This window comes from Xiphophorus couchianus, chromosome 14, assembly GCF_001444195.1.
Source record: "Xiphophorus couchianus chromosome 14, X_couchianus-1.0, whole genome shotgun sequence".
Lineage (NCBI taxonomy): Eukaryota > Metazoa > Chordata > Actinopteri > Cyprinodontiformes > Poeciliidae > Xiphophorus > Xiphophorus couchianus.
In genome coordinates this window covers 21,843,973-21,864,245 of record NC_040241.1, presented here as the reverse complement: position 1 = coordinate 21,864,245, position 20,273 = coordinate 21,843,973, and the positions used below count along the sequence as shown (strand labels likewise).

At 40.5% G+C, this 20,273-nt stretch overlaps 2 protein-coding genes across 6 annotated transcripts in view; both read left to right on the top strand.

The window, feature by feature from the left end:
- Positions 1-13,101, top strand: part of LOC114156874 (gastrula zinc finger protein XlCGF57.1-like) — a 123,850-nt gene extending 110,749 nt beyond the window's left edge. For 4 of the 5 annotated variants that reach the window (XM_028037455.1, XM_028037457.1, XM_028037456.1 and 1 more), the window contains one exon: positions 11,026-13,101. In XM_028037455.1, coding sequence (XP_027893256.1) covers positions 11,026-12,374 — 1,349 coding nt within the window. In that variant the 3' untranslated portion in view covers positions 12,375-13,101. The remainder of the gene's footprint in view (positions 1-11,025) is intronic. The other variant, XM_028037458.1, reaches the window with a different exon arrangement.
- Positions 13,102-14,123: 1,022 nt separating this feature from the next.
- On the top strand, positions 14,124-19,775 carry LOC114157891 (UPF0746 protein DDB_G0281095-like). The gene is made up of 3 exons (XM_028039060.1): positions 14,124-14,235; positions 18,097-18,444; positions 19,759-19,775. The coding sequence occupies exons 1-3, from the start codon at positions 14,160-14,162 to the stop codon at positions 19,773-19,775; spliced, it is 441 nt and encodes a 146-aa protein (XP_027894861.1). The 5' UTR covers positions 14,124-14,159.
- The last annotated feature ends 498 nt before the right edge of the window (positions 19,776-20,273 follow it).

The following is a 20,273-nucleotide window of genomic DNA, read 5'->3' as shown; positions in this document are numbered from 1 at the left end:
AAGAGAGCCTCTAATAAGGAAATTGTTGAGTTAAATATTAAAATAAGTAGGAATGAGATAAAAAGTGTTGTTAAGGAGTACATGAAGGAAAAATGGCAAGAACAGTGGGATAGAGGAGAAAAAGGGAGATTTTATTATAAAATTCAAAAAAGAGTTGGGGGGTATAGAAAAGGTAATAGGAATAGAAGGGAAGAAGATATTATTTCCAGAATCAGATTTGGGCATACAAGGTTAAATAGTACTCTTAAGTTAATTAATAAACACAGTACAGGTTGTTATAAATATTGTGGAGAGATGGAAACAATACAGCATGTATTTTTAGAATGCAATACGTATGTAAGGGAGAGAGACATGTTGGTTAATGAGTTGAATAATTGTAAATTAGATTTAGAATAAATATTTCAGAAATCGTCAGGAGATATAATATTTGAGAGTGTTTTTAGATTTCTAAGAAGAACGGGTATTATGGGGAGGGTATAAGCGTGTGATCCCTACTCCAACCTGGAAGGTGGCGGTAATGCACCTGTAAGTTGTTTGCCAGCCGCCATAAAACAAGAAGAAGAAGAAAAAGAAGGCGGGGAAGATAAAATCAGAGCACACGGGCTAGCCTTAGCTTTTCCTTTGTTAGACGGTGGTTTGAAGAAGAGTTTGAGTTTAAGCTAAATATTTCCGTGTTTTCAGTGAGAATGTCTTCAGTTCCGCCTCAGAGAGAGTTTATCAACGAGCAGGTAACTCCTGCTGGAGAAACGTTCACAGAGTGGAAAGAAATCAACGTAAAGATGGAGGAAGAGATGGAGGATCAGCGCAGACTGATGGATTTTACCCGGATACCGAGGATCATCTTACACCGGATAGGTACGAAACACCTTCATGTTTTACTGATTTATCATTTTAAAGAGAGTTTTTAGACAGATAAATCATCGTTGTGTTCGGAAACATATTTATGGAATCGGATCAAATTGTAAATATTAAGTAGAAGTAGAAAATTCCTGAAGAAATTGAACCGGGGCCTGCCAAAGTGGGCCCGTTAGTTTGGACCCAGCAATGCTATTCAATGCTAACAATTAGCATCAATGCTAAGCTTAGCTAAATAGTAGTCAATAGCCTCTGGAGAGTCACAAGCATGTTGACTAACATGGACTTGCACCATTCAGTTTGTTAAAATTAGTGTATAATCTAAAATGAGCCAAAATGCTAATGTAAACCTAAATGCTGCCAGTAGCATGTGGGCTATCATTAGAATGTTGTCTTACATGGACTTCCTACATTCAGTGTCCTAAACATGGATAATAATTAAGAAAAATAGCTAAAATCTTATTTTAGGGAAAAAGCTAATGCTTACGCAGCAAGGCAGCGCCCTAACCTGAGAGGAAAAGATAATGCAGGCTAATATTATTGCACCGTCTCTGTGTCGCCCTGCGACAGACTGGCGACCTGTCCAGGGTGACCCCGCGCACCAGCACCTCCCAACCCCACTAGGGACAAGGATGTTAGAAGATGGATGGATGGATGGATGGATGGATGGATGTCCCTGGTCTTTTTTGGATACAGTCACAAATGTCAATTTAAAATTTCATATACATTTAAAGAGACGTGTTTATATATTCTTAACTCAATGGTGCAAAGAGTGTATTTACTACAAAATAGTATTCTTATCATGGTGATAGTTGTACGAACATGATTATCTATTGTATGAACGTAATAATTATATTGTATGAACGTAATAATTATATTGCATAAAAATGATATTTCATGTCCAGGAGATAATATGCTTGTAGTGCAGCATAATGAAGGTTAGTACAGTAGCTAATATAATTTCAGATCTTTGTATAACTTTTCTTCAGGCTAACTTAGAAAGTGAGACATTATTGTTACAGGTTAATTTTCTAAACTACAAAAAAGTAATTGTTAGGGAAGCTCAAAAATGAAACATTGGACTGATATTAATATATGATAGTAACACTGGTGTTATGCCAGATTTACCTATATTTTATTTTATCATTTTTTTAATCTGATTACTCTATTAATCATAAGAATAATCAATAGATTACTCAATTACTAAAATATTTGTTTACAACAACCCTAATTATTTTATTATTTTTAGTATAATTTTTCCAGTTACTTAATGCATCAAACCGTATCAAATGCTTTGTGCTTAGTCAGCCAGAGTTAATGTGCGCGGCCGCAGGAAGATCCGAAAAACTCGTCCCACAAACTTGAGCAGCCAGAACAATTTCTGTGATGCATACTAAAAACTCAACAGACACAAATGGCAGAGATACCAGAGCCACATTAGCAGCCTTTAATTAAATCTCCCGTTTGTTGCGCATTTCTGCGCAGTGCAGCGGATTCAACTCCTCATGCAGGGCCGGTCCAAGGCTGTACGAGGCCTGGAGCAGAATCTGACTTAGGGCACCTCTTGCTGCTTAAAACATCAGCATCTCTAACAGCTTCTGTGTTAGATTTAATCTTGGAGAGGGGGAGTAGTTTAATTGGCCAACCTAAAACCAATCAGTTATAATTGCAGTTTTCTAATAGAGCTTTGGAACTGACGTCACTGCGTGTGACATTTACGTCGCTTGGCGCCATCTTGTATAGCGACAGACCAAAACAAACATTGTGTTACCGACCGCAGTGAAGTTGTTTTCAAGTTGGATATTGGATATCCGCGCTCCGCGGAGTTAGGGGCGTTTAGCTCAAGGTTGATCCGATTTATGAACGCTGATTCCGGCCAGCTGTTCTCTACGGCTCCCTCCTCAACGCTCAGAGGTTCACATAGGGACCGTCCATTTCTGAACCAAACACTCCTGTAAATATATGCCTTGTGACCAACTGATACAAAAAAAGTGGTAATTCATACTATTACAGGAGGCACACTATCCTCTATTAAAATTTAAGTCATATTCAATATTTTAAATTATTTTAATATTGAATAATGTTTTCTTCAATAACTCAAAATCAGTGTGAAATTGTTCTACTAGACTGTATAGATGAAGCACACCCATCTTTATTACATTATTACACCCAGATTTTTTATTTTTTAACTAATTTTATATATTTTTTTAAAATTTCATAAAATGTATTTGTTACCTGTAATGTTCAATTACATAAAATTCTAGGACAGGATCTATTTCATTACATGTTCACTTCTTACCTGAAATATGTTAAATACAACAAATATTTACTTAAAGTTTTTTCTATTTCATAACATTTACTTGTCACCTTTATATTTTACTCTGAACTGTTTAATTACACATTAAATATTTAAAGATTTAATGCTCTTTCATCTGGTTTGATTGCTTATATTAAATGTTTACTGCAAAATGTCTGATTCTATAATTGTTTACTTTAATCACATAAAATGTTTATTTAAAAATATAATCTTCCATTACATGTACATTCATTACCTGAAATATTTTAAATATCAAATTTATACTTAAAATGTGATTCATTTCATCACCTGTTTACCTGCAACTTGAAGTGCTTGAATCAAACGTTTCATGAATGTTTTACCACATTAAATGATTAAATGAGAGAAAACAGACACTTCCAACTGAACACATAATTCAACACAAATGGTTCCTGTTCCTCTCCAGAGTCTGCAGCCTTGCTGAGCTCTTCTCCTGGGGTTTCCTCCTCAGCCTCTCCAACTTGCTCCTCTTCTGTAGCATCCGCTACTGTGTTTTTATGATTTACCTCTTCTGGGGTAAATCATGAAAACACAGTAATTCTCTCTAACTTGTTGGTCCACCATGGTCTTGCTGTATTGCCTCTTTAATTGACGCGCATGTCGGTCCGATGTTGTGGCGTTTACCTCGCAGTGACCCAGATTCAGCCTGGATTGAGCTAATATATTTCATACGTCGGTTTGCCTTGAATAGGACAAATCAGAACACATCAGTATTAATGCTATAAATTTTTTAATACTAGTAAAATAGTTTACTTCACAATAATGGAATAACCTCGATATCCACTGACAAAACTCGGACTCCATCCATCCATTTTCTGTTCACCCTTGTCCCTAATGGGGTCGGGAGGGTTGCTGGTGCCTATCTCCAGCTACGTTCCAGGCGAGAGGCGGGGTACACCCCGGACAGGTCGCCAGTCTGTCGCAGGGCAACACAGAGACATACAGGACAAACAACCATCCACACACACACTCACACCTAGGGAGAATTTAGAGAAACCAATTGACCTGACAGTCATGTTTTTGGACTGTGGGAGGAAGCCGGAGTACCCGGAGAGAACCCACGCATGCACAGGGAGAACATGCAAACTCCATGCAGAAAGACCCCGGCCGGGAATCGAACCCAGGACCTTCTTGCTGCAAGGCAACAGTGCTACCAACTGCGCCACTGTGCAGCCCTCAAAACTCGGACTATTGTACATAAAACGATTATGACACAACACCAAAAACGTGAATTTAAACACTCACCAGAATGGAGATGTCTGGAGCAAACTTGTAGATATCTTGGGATGTTGGAGAAGGTAACATCAGGACGTCTCACCGCTGATACCCGGGATATTTGTCTCCTTTTCGTTAGCTCCGATAGTTTAGCCTACTCGCGTTGTTTACAGACAGAAAAACAGTGAAACTAAAGTCTGTTTTAAAATCTTTTTACCGTCTCGGTCGTGTTATCGGACATTACATCCAATAACGCAGCAAGTTAGAACCATTGCTAAATAATTTCAAGTAACTTAGATTCAAACATTCAAAATATCTGTGAGACAGTGGTTTTCTCGGTTATGTATATGGCCTCACAAGATGGCGCTCATATCCCTACGCCTAGAGCAGTGACGTCACGTTCCAAAGCTCTGTTCGTATTTTTGAACAAATAGAGCTCAAACTCAAAGATTAAACTCACAGCATCTGATTGTAATGATAATAAAACAATCTAACTATGAATATTGTTCTTTGAACTTTTAGAAAGTAAACTTGTCAGCTCCCTAAAATCTTACATTTAAATGTTAAACAATTTAAATTAATTTATGTATGCTGAAACCATTCAATCAAATTCAGCAACATTGATGTTGTGGATAAACAAATGTTACATTTATGAATGTGTGGTTTGTGTTAAAATATTAGCATTTATGGGCCCCTGAAGAACCTTATGGAGCCGCTGACTTAATTTGTATTAAACAGAAGTGAAAATAATTGATATTAATTTTATTTGTATTCTTTGATTAGTTGTTTTTAAGACTAGTTGTGGGTTTAAATATCGTATCACTGGCAATGTTTACCCTTAACATATAATTACCCAGTAATATTTTAACTTTTACTGTCTACTTAATATCTTTTAATACAAAAACACGGTGGACCGCCTCGGCGCCCCGCCTACCGGGCTTAGCATGTTTTCTGGGGGAAACCCAGCAGTCTACCAACCTCTCTTGGAAAAAACTGTGTGAAAAATTGACACTTGCTTTTTTCTCCCTTTCTCTCTTGTTTTGGAAACCTGAGTTTACTTGAAAGTAATTACTTCATCCATCCATCCATCTTCTTCCGCTTATCCGAGGTCGGGTCGCGGGGGTAGCAACTTCAGAAGGGAGGCCCAGACTTCCCTCTCCCCAGCCACTTCTTCTAGCTCTTCCGGGGGAATCCCGAGGCGTTCCCAGGCCAGCCGAGAGACATAGTCTCTCCAGCGTGTCCTGGGTCTTCCTCGGGGCCTCCTCCCGGTGGGACGTGCCCGGAACACCTCACCAGGGAGGCGTCCAGGAGGCATCCTGACCAGATGCCCAAGCCACCTCAACTGGCTCCTCTCGATGTGAAGGAGCAGCGGCTCTACTCTGAGTCCCTCCTGGATGACTGAGCTTCTCACCCTATCTCTAAGGGAGAGCCCAGCCACCCTACGGAGAAAACCCATTTCGGCTGCTTGTATCCGCGATCTCGTTCTTTCGGTCATGACCCAAAGCTCATGACCATAGATGAGGGTGGGAACGTAGATCGACCGGTAAATCGAGAGCTTCGCTTTTTGGCTCAGCTCTCTCTTCACCACGACGGACCGGTACAGCGCCCGCTTGACAGCAGACGCTGCGCCAATCCGCCTGTCGACCTCCCGCTCCCTTCTTCCCCCATTCGTGAACAAGATCCCGAGATACTTAAACTCCTCCACTTGGGGCAGGACACCCCCCCTGACCCGGAGAAGGCACTCTACCCTTTTCCGGCTCAAGACCATGGCCTCGGATTTGGAGGCACTGATCCCCATCCCGGCCGCTTCACACTCGGCTGTGAACCGCTCCAACGAGAGCTGCAGATCACGATCTGATGAAGCCAAAAGGACCACATCGTCTGCGAAAAGCAGAGATGAGATCCTAAGGCCACCAAATCGGATCCCCTCAACACCTTGGCTGCGCCTAGAAATTCTGTCCATGAAAGTGATGAACAGAATCGGTGACAAAGGGCAGCCCTGGCGGAGTCCAACTCTCACCGGAAACGAGCCCGACTTACTGCCGGCAATGCGGACCAGACTCTGACACCGGTCATACAGGGACCTGACAGCCCGTATCAAAGGGCCCGGTACCCCATACTCCCGGAGAACCCCCCACAGGGCTCCCCGAGGGACACGGTCGAACGCCTTCTCCAAGTCCACAAAACACATGTAGACTGGTTGGGCGAACTCCCATGCACCCTCCAGGACCCTGCTGAGGGTGTAGAGCTGGTCCAGTGTTCCACGACCAGGACGAAAACCACACTGCTCTTCCTGAATCCGAGGTTCGACTATCCGACGGACCCTCCTCTCCAGGACCCCTGAATAGACCTTGCCAGGGAGGCTTAAGAGTGTGACCCCTCTATAATTGGAGCACACCCTCCGGTCCCCCTTTTTGAACAGGGGGACCACCACCCCAGTCTGCCAATCCAGGGGAACTGCCCCCGATGTCCATGCGATATTGCAGAGTCGCGTCAACCAACACAACCCTACAACATCCAGAGCCTTAAGGAACTCCGGGCGGATCTCATCCACCCCCGGGGCCTTGCCACCGAGGAGCTTTTTAACCACCTCGGCGACCTCGCCCCCAGAGATTGGAGAGCCCAACCCAGAGTCCCCAGGCTCCGCTTCCTCAGTGGAAGGCATGTTAGTGGGATTGAGGAGGTCTTCGAAGTACTCTGCCCACCGGCCCACAACGTCCCGAGTAGAGGTCAGCAGCACACCATCCCCACTATAAACAGTGTTGGTGCTGCACCGCTTCCCCCCCCGAGACGCCGGATGGTGGACCAGAATCGCCTCGAAGCCGTACGGAAGTCTTTCTCCATGGCCTCTCCAAACTCCTCCCACGCCCGAGTTTTTGCCTCAGCAACCACCCGAGCCGCATGCCGCTTCGCCCGCCGGTACCTATCAGCTGCTTCCGGAGTCCCACAGGCCAAAAAGGCCCGATAGGACTCCTCCTTCAGCCTGACGGCATCCCTCACCGAAGGTGTCCACCAACGGGGTCGAGGGTTGCCGCCGCGACAGGCACCGACAACCTTGCGGCCACAGCTCCGATCGGCCGCCTCGACAATGGAGGCACGGAACACGGTCCACTCAGACTCCATGTCCCCCACCTCCCCCGGGACGTGTTCGAAGTTTTGCCGGAGATGGGAGTTAAAGCTCCGTCTCACAGGGGATTCCGCCAGACGTTCCCAGCAGACCCTCACAACACGTTTGGGCCTGCCAGGTCTGACCGGCTTTCGCCCCCACCACCGGAGCCAACTCACCACCAGGTAGTGGTCAGTGGACAGCTCCGCACCTCTCTTCACCCGAGTGTCCAAGACATACGGCCGCAGATCCGATGAAACGATGACAAAGTCGATCATCGAACTGCGGCCTAGGGTGTCCTGGTGCCAAGTGCACATATGGACACCCTTATGCTTGAACATGGTGTTCGTTATGGACAATCCATGGCGAGCACAGAAGTCCAGCAACAGAACACCGCTCGAGTTCAGGTCGGGCGGGCCATTCCTCCCAACCACGCCCCTCCAGGTCTCACTGTCATTGCCCACGTGAGCGTTGAAGTCCCCCAGCAGAACAAGGGAGTCCCCAGGAGGAGCACTCTCCAGTACCCCCTCTAAGGACTCCAAAAAGGGTGGGTAATCTGAACTGTCGTTCGGCCCGTAAGCACAAACGACAGTCAGAACCCGTCCCCCCACCCGTAGGCGGAGGGATGCTACCCTCTCGTTCACCGGGGTAAACCCCAACGTACAGGCGCCGAGATGGGGAGCAACAAGTATGCCCACTCCTGCCCGACGTCTCTCTCCCTGGGCAACTCCAGAGTGGAAGTATGTCCAGCCCCTCTCAAGGAGACTGGTTCCAGAACCAGAGCCATGCGTCGAGGTGAGACCGACTATTTCTAGCCGGAACCTCTCGACCTCACGCATTAGCTCCGGCTCCTTCCCCACCAGAGAGGTGACATTCCACGTCCCAAGAGCCAGTTTCTGCAACAGCGAGAAACAATGTAGGAAATTTTTTGGGGCGACCCTGAACTCAAAGTAAAAGACTCAGAAATATCAAATCAGTTCCCGCCGGAAATAAATAAATAACAATGAATAAATAAATACTTAGAATGATGAACTCTGACCTCGACAATAGCCAATAATAATGAATATGCTATTCATTAAATAATATCAAAATTACAGTTTGTGTTTCGTGACTCCCTCATCTCTACTTCACCAGTTTAAGAAAGTACTGGTTAAAGTTTGCGCTTAAAATGATTAGTTTTACTAACCAACTAAAACTATTAGTTTATGGTTAGTTTTATGTTTTGTGTTTAATCTTATATTTTATTATTGTTTAGATTCGTTCTATGTTAAATTATGACTCTTATCATTAAATAATAAATGTATAAGTCTGTTAAGTGTTGCTTGAAAAGCGAATATTGAGTTTGTTAAAACTCATGTAATTTTAACAGTGGGTAAGTTGTTTTAAAACTATCCACTCAAAATTCATGCCAGTGACAATGACAACAATGGTTCTCGGTTTCTGGACAGAAAATAAATGGTTTGAAGGAAGTGGTGAAAGACTTCATCATTGCCAAAAGTAGAAAAAATTAACTCTGAACTGAAGGTGAAGGTTACAACTTTAGCTACCAAGCATCTGGAAATTTGTTTTGTACCTAATTCAAAGGAAATGACCTGATCATTCCCACCATTCCACTCCAAACAAAAGAACCATTGGAACCAGGTGGGGGATGAGCGAGTTGTTGATTTACATCTGACTGGGAATGGACCTTACCACAGGGGCCGCTTTTCATTGGCTGATGCCCATTCTACGTAGTAGCACGGCTACCACGTGCGTGGCCGTCTCACAAACACTCGTTTCCGTTAGCTAAGCATAATGGCAGAACTGATACAACTTCTACACCTTGAAGCCTGTCTACTTAATATCTTTTAATACAAAAACACGGTGGACCGCCTCGGCGCCCCTCCCACCGGGCTTAGCAAGTTTTCTGGGGGAAACCCTGCAGTCTACCCACCTCTCTTGGAAAAAACTGTGTGAAAAATCGACACTTGCTTTTTTTCTCCCTTTCTCTCTTGTTTTGGAAACCTGACTTTACTTGATGGTAATTACTTCTATTCCACCAAACAGGAATTGGCTTTAACTTCTGTCAAGAAGGTTTGGTTTCTGCCAAAACTTTATCAATGGAGCTGAACTGAGCCTGACTGAACATAATACAGAGTCTTTCTCAATGTACTGCTTGGTGGCGATTTGCAGAATTGATTGGAATGCAAAGCGCCGATGGGTTTGTCATTGCAACATACGCCAGAGCGTTGTTGAGGCGCATGGGCCATTCGAGGTTGCTTACAACTTTAATTTTTGTTGCTACAATAATAAAGAACAGATGTTTATGCAAATGAGGATTGGAATGAAGACATGAAACCAAAACCATCAACAGGGTTTAAAGTACTCAGTTTCTTTCTTAATGTGCATTAGAAAACAAGCTGCTCTATGCATTAAATGTTTTCAGCATAGAATTATGTATAAGACTCTAAGGAACTATAACAGGACTAAATCAAGCTGCTGTTTGAACTATTTTTGTCTTGGAGCCATTAGGTTTAATTATCGCCATCTTGCTTTCTCGCCTGGAGATCCATAGTATGTTTTGACTGATTTCTTGATCCCTTCCAAAGTGCTTAAGTACATTTTTATAATTATACATTTGTAATTTTAGCCTATGGATCACTTGAAAAGGCTTTAAGTGAATAAAATCAATACTTCCTTCTTTTACTCATATTTAAAAGCTTTTGTTTTGTGTTTTGTGCAGATCTCCCACAGTGCTGGGTGTGTAAAGAGGAGGAGGTTCTCAATGAATTCAGCAACCAGGAGAGGAAGTCCACTTCAGATAAAGAAGAACCAGAACATCAAGAGTCCAAAGAGGAAGAGAAGCAACTCTGCATCAGTCAGGATGAAGAGCATCTTGTGCTGAAACAGGAGACTGATGACATTTTGGTGAATCCTCTTAATGTGCAAAGAATCCACAATGAAACAGAATCACAGAGGAACCAACTCATCTCTCATGGCTCTCCTGAGGATGAGAACCAGGATCAGGAAGGAAGCAATTCTGAAGACCCAGGAAAAGAGAGAAAGGAAGAACAGAAACAAAAGGAGAGATATGAGAAAATCAAAGAGCAGAAAGGCAGAACTGACACTGAAAAGCAAAAAAAGCAGAAGAAAGCTCACGCAGAGCAAAAATTATATTCTTGTAAAATTTGTGATAAAACATTTTCTGGAAACCGTAATTTGATGGTACACGTGAAAACTCACACAGGAGAGAAACCTTTCACTTGTTCAATCTGTGGAAAACGTTTCACACAAAAAGGACATTTAACTCAGCACACGAGAATTCACACAGGTGAGAAGCCTTTCTCTTGTGGGACCTGTGGAAAAAGTTACAGACAACAAAATGGTTTAATTTATCACATGAGAATTCACACAGGTGAGACGCCTTTCACATGTGGGAACTGTGGAAAAAGCTTCTCTCGAAAAAATCAATTAGATTATCACATGATAATTCACACTGGTGAAAAGCCTTTCTCATGTGGGAGCTGTGGAAAAGGTTTCAACGATAAAGGCCAATTAAATGTACATATGAGAATTCACACAGGTGAGAAGCCTTTCTCTTGTGGGACTTGTGGAAAGAGTTTCACCCAAAAGGGCAATTTAGATGTTCACATGAGAATTCACAGAGGTGAGAAGCCTTTCTCCTGTGGGTCCTGTGGAAAGAGTTACGGTGAAAGAGGGACATTAACTCAGCACATGAGAATTCACACAGGTGAGAAGCCTTTCTCCTGTGGAACCTGTGGAAAAGGTTTCTCTAAAAAAAGTCATTTAAATGTCCATGTGAAAATTCACACTGGTGAGAAGCCTTTCTCTTGTGGGACCTGTGGAACAAGTTTCACCTATAAGGGCAGTTTAAATGTTCATATGAGAATTCACACAGGTGAGAAGCCTTTCTCTTGTGGGACCTGTGGAAAAAGTTTCACCAATAAGGGCAGTTTAAATCTTCATATGAGAATTCACACAGGTGAGAAACCTTTCTCTTGTGGGACCTGTGGAAAAAGTTTCACCAATAAGGGCAGATTAAATGTTCATATGAGAAATCACACAGAAGAGAAGTCTTTCTCCTGTGGAACCTGTGGAAAAAGTTTCTCTAAAAAAGTTCATTTAAATGTTCATATGAAAATTCACACTGGTGAGAAGCCTTTCTCATGTGGGAGCTGTGGAAAAAGTTTGAAAAATAAAGGCCAATTAAATGTACATATGAGAATTCACACAGGTGAGAAGCCTTTCTCATGTGGTAGTTGTGGAAAACGTTTCTCTCGAAAAGATAAATTAAATAAGCATATGAAAATTCACACAGGTGAGAAACCCTTCTCTTGTGGGACATGTGGAAAATGTTTTACCCATAAAGACTCTTTAAATGTTCATATGAGAGTTCACACAGGTGAGAAGCCTTTTTCTTGTGGAACCTGTGGAAAAAGTTACAGTGACAAAAGATCTTTAATTCATCACATGAGTATTCACACAGGTGAGAAGCCTTTCTCTTGTGGAACCTGTGGAAAAAGTTACAGTCTAAAAACGACTTTAACTCGGCACATGAGAATTCACACAGGAGAGAAGCCTTTCTCATGTGGGAACTGTGGAAATCGTTTCTCTCGAAAATATAATTTAAATTATCATATGAGAATTCACACAGGTGAGAAGCCTTTCTCTTGTGGAACCTGTGGAAAAAGTTACAGTGATAAAAGGTCTTTAATTCAGCACATGAGTATTCACACAGGTGAGAAGCCTTTCTCATGTGGGATCTGTGGAAAGAGTTACAGTGACAAAAACACCGTAACTCGTCACATGAGAAGTCACACAGGCCTTTCTCTTGTGGAACCTGTGGAAAAAGTTTCAGCATGAAAAAACAATTATTTAAACACAAAGATTCATATGGGTGCGAAACAGTGACGGATGGTGAGTTTCATAGCTGGTGAGGCACTGACTTACGATGTATAAACTCAAACACAATGCATGTTGTTACAAAAATTTCGCGCATGCATACAACACTGTAGAGCGATAAGACCATCCGTTTACATGTCATCCGTAGCTGTGTTAAGTAGGTGAAACTTAGAAATGTAGGTATTATGTGTTGTTATGTTGTTGTACGGTGTTATAAGGTCTTGTTCAATGTGCCCCTTTTTAACTTTGAGCCCCTGCCCGTCCAAAAGTCTCTGCACGGCCCTGTTCATGTGTATTGTAAGATGTATTATTTTTACCCTCTAGCTTGGTTGTCCCCAGAGTGCTAATGTTGTTAGCAGCCAACTTAGTGTTGAGTCCTGGACAGAAAATGTTTATTTGGTGGGTCTTCCATGCTAAAAAAAAGGGCTGATAAATTAAATATAACCTACCCACCCTTACAGTCACAGTGAGCTGTGACTATTTCCCCACTATCTCTGAACATGGGGTTTCTGTAGAGATCTCGTCTGTGCCGGCTCATTTAGAGCATTAGCCTACTCGCTGTGATCCATTTTGCTCCGTTTTGAACCAGAGAAATCCACTTCCTGACCCCCATCAGAATTTCTTGTAGCATCCGAGTCACATGTCTGAAGCCCATAAATTAGAACGCTTTGATATTTGTTTGAAAGAATTGCTATGAAAATGTGTTTGTACATGCTCTACACAACCAGGTTCATAACAGTATATTGGTATTTTATACAGCTGCAAAGTGACTTTTGTTTCTTAGCATTGAGGAGCTTCAGTTAAACACTTTTTGTTCCTTTGGGAGGCTTCACAGTGTTTTCCTCTGTTATTTTATATTTCTAACATATTTTCTTTATGTTTTTAAATGAGTGATTAATAACATCTCTTTGCTCAGTTACACGTATGATGATACAAGCAAAATAATAACTTTAATTGTCTTTGTGGCTTTAATTAAAGTTATCTGTCTTCTTACATCTTGTCTCTTCAGTGACCTTTCATGTTTTCACTTCTTTCTATGGAAACATGAACCTTTTTTCACAAGATTCTGTTATTATTAGTATTTTCAAGTCAAAACAACATTTCACCGTGTTCCTCTAAAATATATGTAGTCATTCATTGTTTAACTTTAAAACTGAATCACAACCTACAAAACTACAACCTGATATAACATTAGACTGTTTTACAAACTAAAACGATCATAGTCAAAAAAATTCATTAGATGTTCCAATATGGTTCTTTTGTAAGAATAAATACCTTTTGATAACTGAATCCAAACTCACATTTCTTAAGTAATTTTTTCATTAGTCAGAATGATGTAATATTCTAAACATAAATGCTCTTCTTAGCTGTAGAAAATCCTCATAATTAACAGAAATAAAAGGCTTGGAAACATCCGTGTGTTTGTGTAATTACTTTAATACTGTGTTTCATTCACTGAAATATATGAACCTTTTATCAATGTTGTAAGATATTTAATATAACTTTATGTTGAGAGGAGGCTCAAAGCGGAAAAGTCAAGTGGGAACTAAAAATCATTTACAGTTTCTTCAGTGCAGCCAAAGTGAAACACACGGGAAGTTACGGAGCTCACGAGGTAGCATTAGCTCCTCTTAGAAGGTAGTTTGAAAACAGGTTTGGTGTTTTCGGTAAATATTTCCGTGTTTTCAGTGAAAATGTCTTCAGTTCCGCCTCACATTCACAGAGTGGAAAGAAATCAACGTTAAGATGGAGGAAGAGATGGAGGATCAGCGCAGACTGATGGATTTTACCCGGATACCGAGGATCATCTTACACCGGATAGGTACGAAACACCTTTAAATTTCACTCAGTAGAGTTAAAAACAGCGAGAAACAATGTAGGTAATTTTTTGGGGCGACCCTGAACTCAAAGTAAAAGACTCAGAAATATCAAATCAGTTCCCGCCGGAAATAAATAAATAACAATGAATAAATAAATACTTAGAATGATGAACTCTGACCTCGACAATAGCCAATAATAATGAATATCCTATTCAATAAATAATATCAAAATTACAATTTGTGTTTCGGAACTCCCTCATCTCTACTTCACCAGTTTAAGAAAGTACTGGTTAAAGTTTGTGCTTAAAATGATTAGTTTTACTAACCAACTAAAACTATTAGTTTATGGTTAGTTTTATGTTTTGTGTTTAATCTTTTATTTTATTATTGTTTAGATTCGTTCTATGTAGGCCTGTCGCGATAAACGATAAATCGATTAATCGTACGATAAATTAAAACTATCGACGTCATTTCAATTATCGGCATTATCGTCTCTTCCGGCCTTTTTCTCTTTCTGTTGATGACACCGAATGAAAAAAGGCTAAACTCCGGTGCTCTCCACTGACTCCTCCCTTCCTCATTTCCTTAGTGTAAAGTCCAGCGCACACTACACGATCTTAGCGCTGTCACCGATTGTCGGCCCATTTTTAAAACCTGACAGACCACACATTAGCCGACAGAAATCCTAGGTATAACGTTTCTTTCGGGTTCGTTCCTGCCGTGTGGTGTCCAACAATGGGCACAAAATAATGGCTACAAGTCCAGTTAACTAATTTTAAAACCAGACATTAATCAATGCTTTACTACAATCTACCTGCAATGCATGTGGCTCTAGTGTCAGCGTAAAGTCCTGACTGAATGAAAATCATTAGAACCTATTTATGTCACTTTAACGAAGAACAGCTGAAAACTTACCGGTTTATCAACTGCGGTAGCAATTTCGCTCCAACTCCTCCTCTTGTCATTTCTATATTCTTTGCATGTTGAATAAACATTAATGTTGTTTCCACGTCGGCTGGACTTCAGGTTGCGCCGTGTCAGCTGTTTGGGATTCCCCGAGGTAATTTCCCCTCAGAAAACACGGAGGAGAATCCGCGCTTTCTGATTGGCTACCTGTCACATTCAACAGGCTGCGTTAAGCTCCCAGTCGGGGAAAACCCCTGATTTAGATCAGAGCGGCAACGACGATCTACCATAACACACCACACAATCTTAGAAAGATCAACTTTCTAAGATTGTCATAAGGGGAGAAATAGGAGCAAAAAATCATGTAGTGTGAACTATTGCATCATGTAATCGATGTGCCCATCTTCTCTATTTAAATCTAATTATTACTGAAGGGCAACATAGTATACAAACTTCATAATCTGCACTCTTTTGGTTGAATGCAGTATTTATTTCCACTTTGGCTTTATGTTGTTTAGTTTTTATCAAGTACATTTATTGTTAATGGAGACCGAGAATCCATTTTATTTTTGTTTTTGGTTGTTTTGTTTATTTTGTTTATCAGCTCCAGTGTTAAATATTCTTTTGAAAATAAAGTGTATCTATCTTTGGCAGGAAATCACATGGATTATTAAGTCATTTCCATTAAATCAGTGTAAAAAGGTCTTCAAACAATATTATCGTTTATCGCAATAATTTTTTGAGACAATTAATCGCTCAGCAAAATTTGCTATCGTGACAGGCCTAGTTCTATGTTAAATTATGGCTCTTATCATTAAATAATAAATGTATAAGTCTGTTAAGTGTTGATTGAAAAGCGAATATTGAGTTTGTTAAAACTCATGTAATTTTAACAGTGGGTAAGTTGTTTTAAAACTATCCACTCAAAATTCATGCCAGTGACAATGACAACAATGGTTCTCGGTTTCTGGACAGAAAATAAATGGTTTGAAGGAAGGGTGAAAGACTTCATCATTGCCAAAAGTAGAAAAAATTAACTCTGAACTGAAGGTGAAGGTTACAACTTTAGCTACCAAGCATCTGGAAATTTGTTTTGTACCTAATTCAAAGGAAATGACCTGATCATTCCCACCATTCCACTCCAAACAAAAGAACCATTGGAACCAGGTGGGGGATGAGCGAGTTGTTGATTTACATCTGACTGGGAATGGACCTTACCACAGGGGCCGCTTTTCATTGGCTGATGCCCATTCTACGTAGTAGCGCAGCTACCACGTGCGTGGCCGTCTCACAAACACTCGTTTCCCGTTAGCTAAGCATAATGGCAGAACTGATACAACTTCTACACCTTGAAGCCTGTCTGCTACACAGTCTTGCGTTAGCTAAACAGATCAATATCCAATGTGTCTGTATCTGACATACACTAAAGATTTTATTTTAGCAGAAAAGGCTTTGGACTAAACTGTTACTCATGTTAGCCACTCTAGCACCACTCTAGCTAGTACAGCTAGCTAGTTTAGCTAGCTGTACTAGCTAAACTAGTACAGTTAGTCTAGTACTAGTTGATTGACTAGTACAGCTAGTCAATCAACCATCGCTGTGTTTAGAGAAGCGCTGATTAATAATCAAGAAATAAATATCAAGCCTGGAAACTTGATACCGTAACGGACTGAATGTTATGTTTTTACCGTAATCTTTGTTCGTCTTGCAAGGCACGTGGTTGCCACGGTAACAGGTGTTCTTAAACTGCAAAGAGAGAGAGAGAGTAAAAAGGTAGGAGTGGTTTTGAGTTGATCACCTGTCCGGGTTATTTGACCTTTCTTTACCTTTGCTGTGGCTCATTACAGCCTGTAGTTTCTAAACGTTGGACTAATTACCTTGTTCATTTGATTGTTTTCTATCACTTTAATATTTCTGCTTTAACTGATGTATATTCACATATAAAATTAGTCAATACAGTTTAATTTACAATTTTTATGTCTTCGTGTCATGAGGTAGATCTCAGCCGGCTGGTGAGAGAAAAAGTAGATCTTGGTCTCAAAATGTTTAGGTATCCCTGAGGTAGAGGGTGTGTGGATCTGCCGTTTTCCTCATCGAGTGAAAGCATTTTGCTGAGACGTGCAAAATGTTGGAGGCATCGCATGGCTCAAACACCTTGATCTCATCCAAAAAAAGATGACATGAACTTGTTAGTTCCTCTGTCTGTTGTAGTAGCTGATATATTGTGAAAATCCGGTAGAAACGATGCACTAATGGAGTCATGTTTACATAGAAACAACGCGCCGCGAGGCTTTGTTTGTGAGACTTGCGGCCACGTGGGTTGGTTGAGGGCAGAGCTTGGTAAAGGTCCATGAACTGAAGAGGATGATGGACCTCCATGAATAAAAAGAGAAAAATAATCTGACTCTAACACCAAGTTGCTGATCTTCAAAACTTCGTCCTCTTAAGATTCCCTGAGATTAGCTGAGTTTAGGGTCTGGAAGTTGATCTTCTTTTCTCTCAAAACCCGACTTCAGTGTATTTAGACGTCACTGTTTCAGCACATCCAGTGGTAATTCTGGTCTAATATTACAGTTTTCCAATCCAGCATCAATCCTTCCTATTGTCAGGCCATTACTTTATCTTTTGTTAGACTGGAAATTTCAATAGCTAAGATTAAACGGCACTTTAGGCATTCTCTTTGAGTATTTTATGTGATGCATATTATGTATCTACACAAAGGAAATACATTTTTGGAATATTCACTTGAGAGACATTAGGTTAAGCTATGATCATCTTGTTTGCTCCTCCAGAAAGATTTACTCAACTTTCATCTAGATGAGTTAATTTTTTAAAGTTATATGTTTATAATTTTAGAATATTCCAAGAAAATCATGTTTAGCTGCATCAGTGGATTAAAATGCATGTTTTGATCTTTGGTTGACATTTCAAAGCTTTTGTTTTCTTCTTTTGTCCAGATGTGTGTAAAGAGGAGGAGGTTCTCAATGAGCCCAGCAACCAGGAGGAAAACGCTACTTTATATCAAGGGGGACCAGACCTTCTGCAGATAAAACAGGAACAAGAGGAAGCAGAACTTCTGCAGATAAAACAGGAACAAGAGGAAGCAGAACTTCTGCAGATAAAACAGGAACAAGAGGGACCAGAACATCAACAGTTCAAAGATGAAGAGAAGCAACTCTGCATCAGTCAGGATGAAGAGCGTCTTCCTTATAATGTGCAAAGAATCCACAATGAAACAGAACCACAGAGAAACCAACTCATCTCTCATGACTCTGCTGAGGATGAGAACCAGGATCAGGAAGGAAGCAATTCTGAAGACCCAGGAAAAAAGAGAGATGAAGAACAGAAACAAAAAGAGAGATGTCAGAAAACCAAACAGCAGAAAAGCAAAACTGACAGTTCGAAACAAAAAAGGCACAAGAAAGCTCACCCAGACCAAAAATTATATTCCTCTAAAATTGGCGATAAAACATTTTCTAGAAACAGTTCTGTGAGTGGACACATGAAAATTCATGTTGGTGAGGAGGCTTACTCATGTACGAGGTGTGAAAAAAGATTTACTAGTAAAAATGGTTTAACTGATCACATGCAGACTCACTTGGGTGAGAAGCCACATTCATGTGTGACCTATGGAAAACATTTAAGTTACAAAAGTTATTTAGATATTCACATGAGGATTCACACGGGTGAGAAGCCTTTTTTATGTGAGATCTGTGGAAAAAGTTTCTCTCAAAAATCTTATCTTTCTCAACACGTTGAAGCTCACGCAGCTGAGAAGACTTTTTCTTGTGTGATTTGTGGAAGACCTTTCCTGTCTAAACCTAATTTACTTTTTCATATGAAAACTCACCCAGGTGAGAGACCTTTCTCTTGTGTGACGTGTGGAAAAAGTTTCTCTCAGATTAGCAATTTAACTGTTCATATGAGAGAGCACAGAGCACATGATGGCATAATTTGAACCTGAAGTATCAACATTCTCAGTAACTTGCTGTTTGAACGCGCAGTAATTATAGCTGGGTGACATTTTGTAAATGTAGCAGCTTTGTTAAAAAAACATTTCAAATGGATTTAGCTGAAATACTTTGAAGAAATAATCTTATTCTGGTAGTTTTAGCTTTTCATTTAAATGTTTATTTTTAAGTGAGATTGTCTCCACATTAATTGTCTGTCCCGCGTGCTCTGTTTTTATAGTTTGTGTGTTTTACTGTGACTGTACTGAAGAAACAGGAAATGATTTTTGGTTCCACTTTGAATTTTCTGCTGTGCTTCTTCTCCTTGTAAAAAATACAAACTTTATTGATAGGTTTATTGTTAGTGGAAATTTAGAAAATAGTTTATTTTAGTTATATGTGTAAACTGGGGTTGTGACTCTTATTGTATGTTGGTAAAACATAACGCTTGCATACTGCTTGCTTGATAATTCAAGACCAAGTATATGTAGGGAGGGAATGTTTAGTGAGAATAGATCAGTCTGGAAAAAACACTGATGATGTTGTTGCAATAACTAATAAAGTGCTGATTGAGTGAAAATGACTTATGTCTCCTTGGTAACTAAGAGCAATAGCTCATTAGAGTAAACTTTCTTATTCATTTAAGTTTTTCCATTACTATTCGTTCAGTACCTCAGTTCACCTGAGTGAAACGCAGTATATAAAATAATTACACACAGACTAATGTTTTCAAGCTTTTTCAGTTAATTGTTAAGTTTTATGTTTTTTAACACATTTACTAAAGTTTTTATATAAAATGTTTATATTAAACTTCCAACGTTTAATAAAAACATTTTAAATTACAAATGTGACACAGAAGCACCTTCATGCTGCCACCTACTGACAAGAACCTGAGTAGTTGCGAGGGCTACTCAGCTGATTGTTTCTTAACTGAAAAGGGTCGTAGCTTCTGGATTGGAGGTAGTTAGAGCTAGACGAATCGCTTTCGCCACCAGTTTGAATAGATTATCTCTTATAGACTTCTTTTAGGGTAATACCCAGGTCTTAGAGATTTTCCGGACCTGTTAGACAGAGAACTGGGCAGTAGTCAGCCCAGGAGAGTTGTGAGGAATGGGCGGGGCTGGCTATTGCGGAATAACAGACAACATTTACTAAAGTTTTTTTAATAAAATGTTGATATTAAA

Excerpts from the sequence above, each read along its gene's own strand:
- LOC114157891 (XM_028039060.1), top strand. The coding sequence starts at position 14,160 with ATGGAGGAAGAGATGGAGGATCAGCGCAGACTGATGGATTTTACCCGG. Across the intron at positions 14,236-18,096 it reads GATCATCTTACACCGGATAG|ATGTGTGTAAAGAGGAGGAG; the intron begins GTACGAAACACC and ends TCTTTTGTCCAG.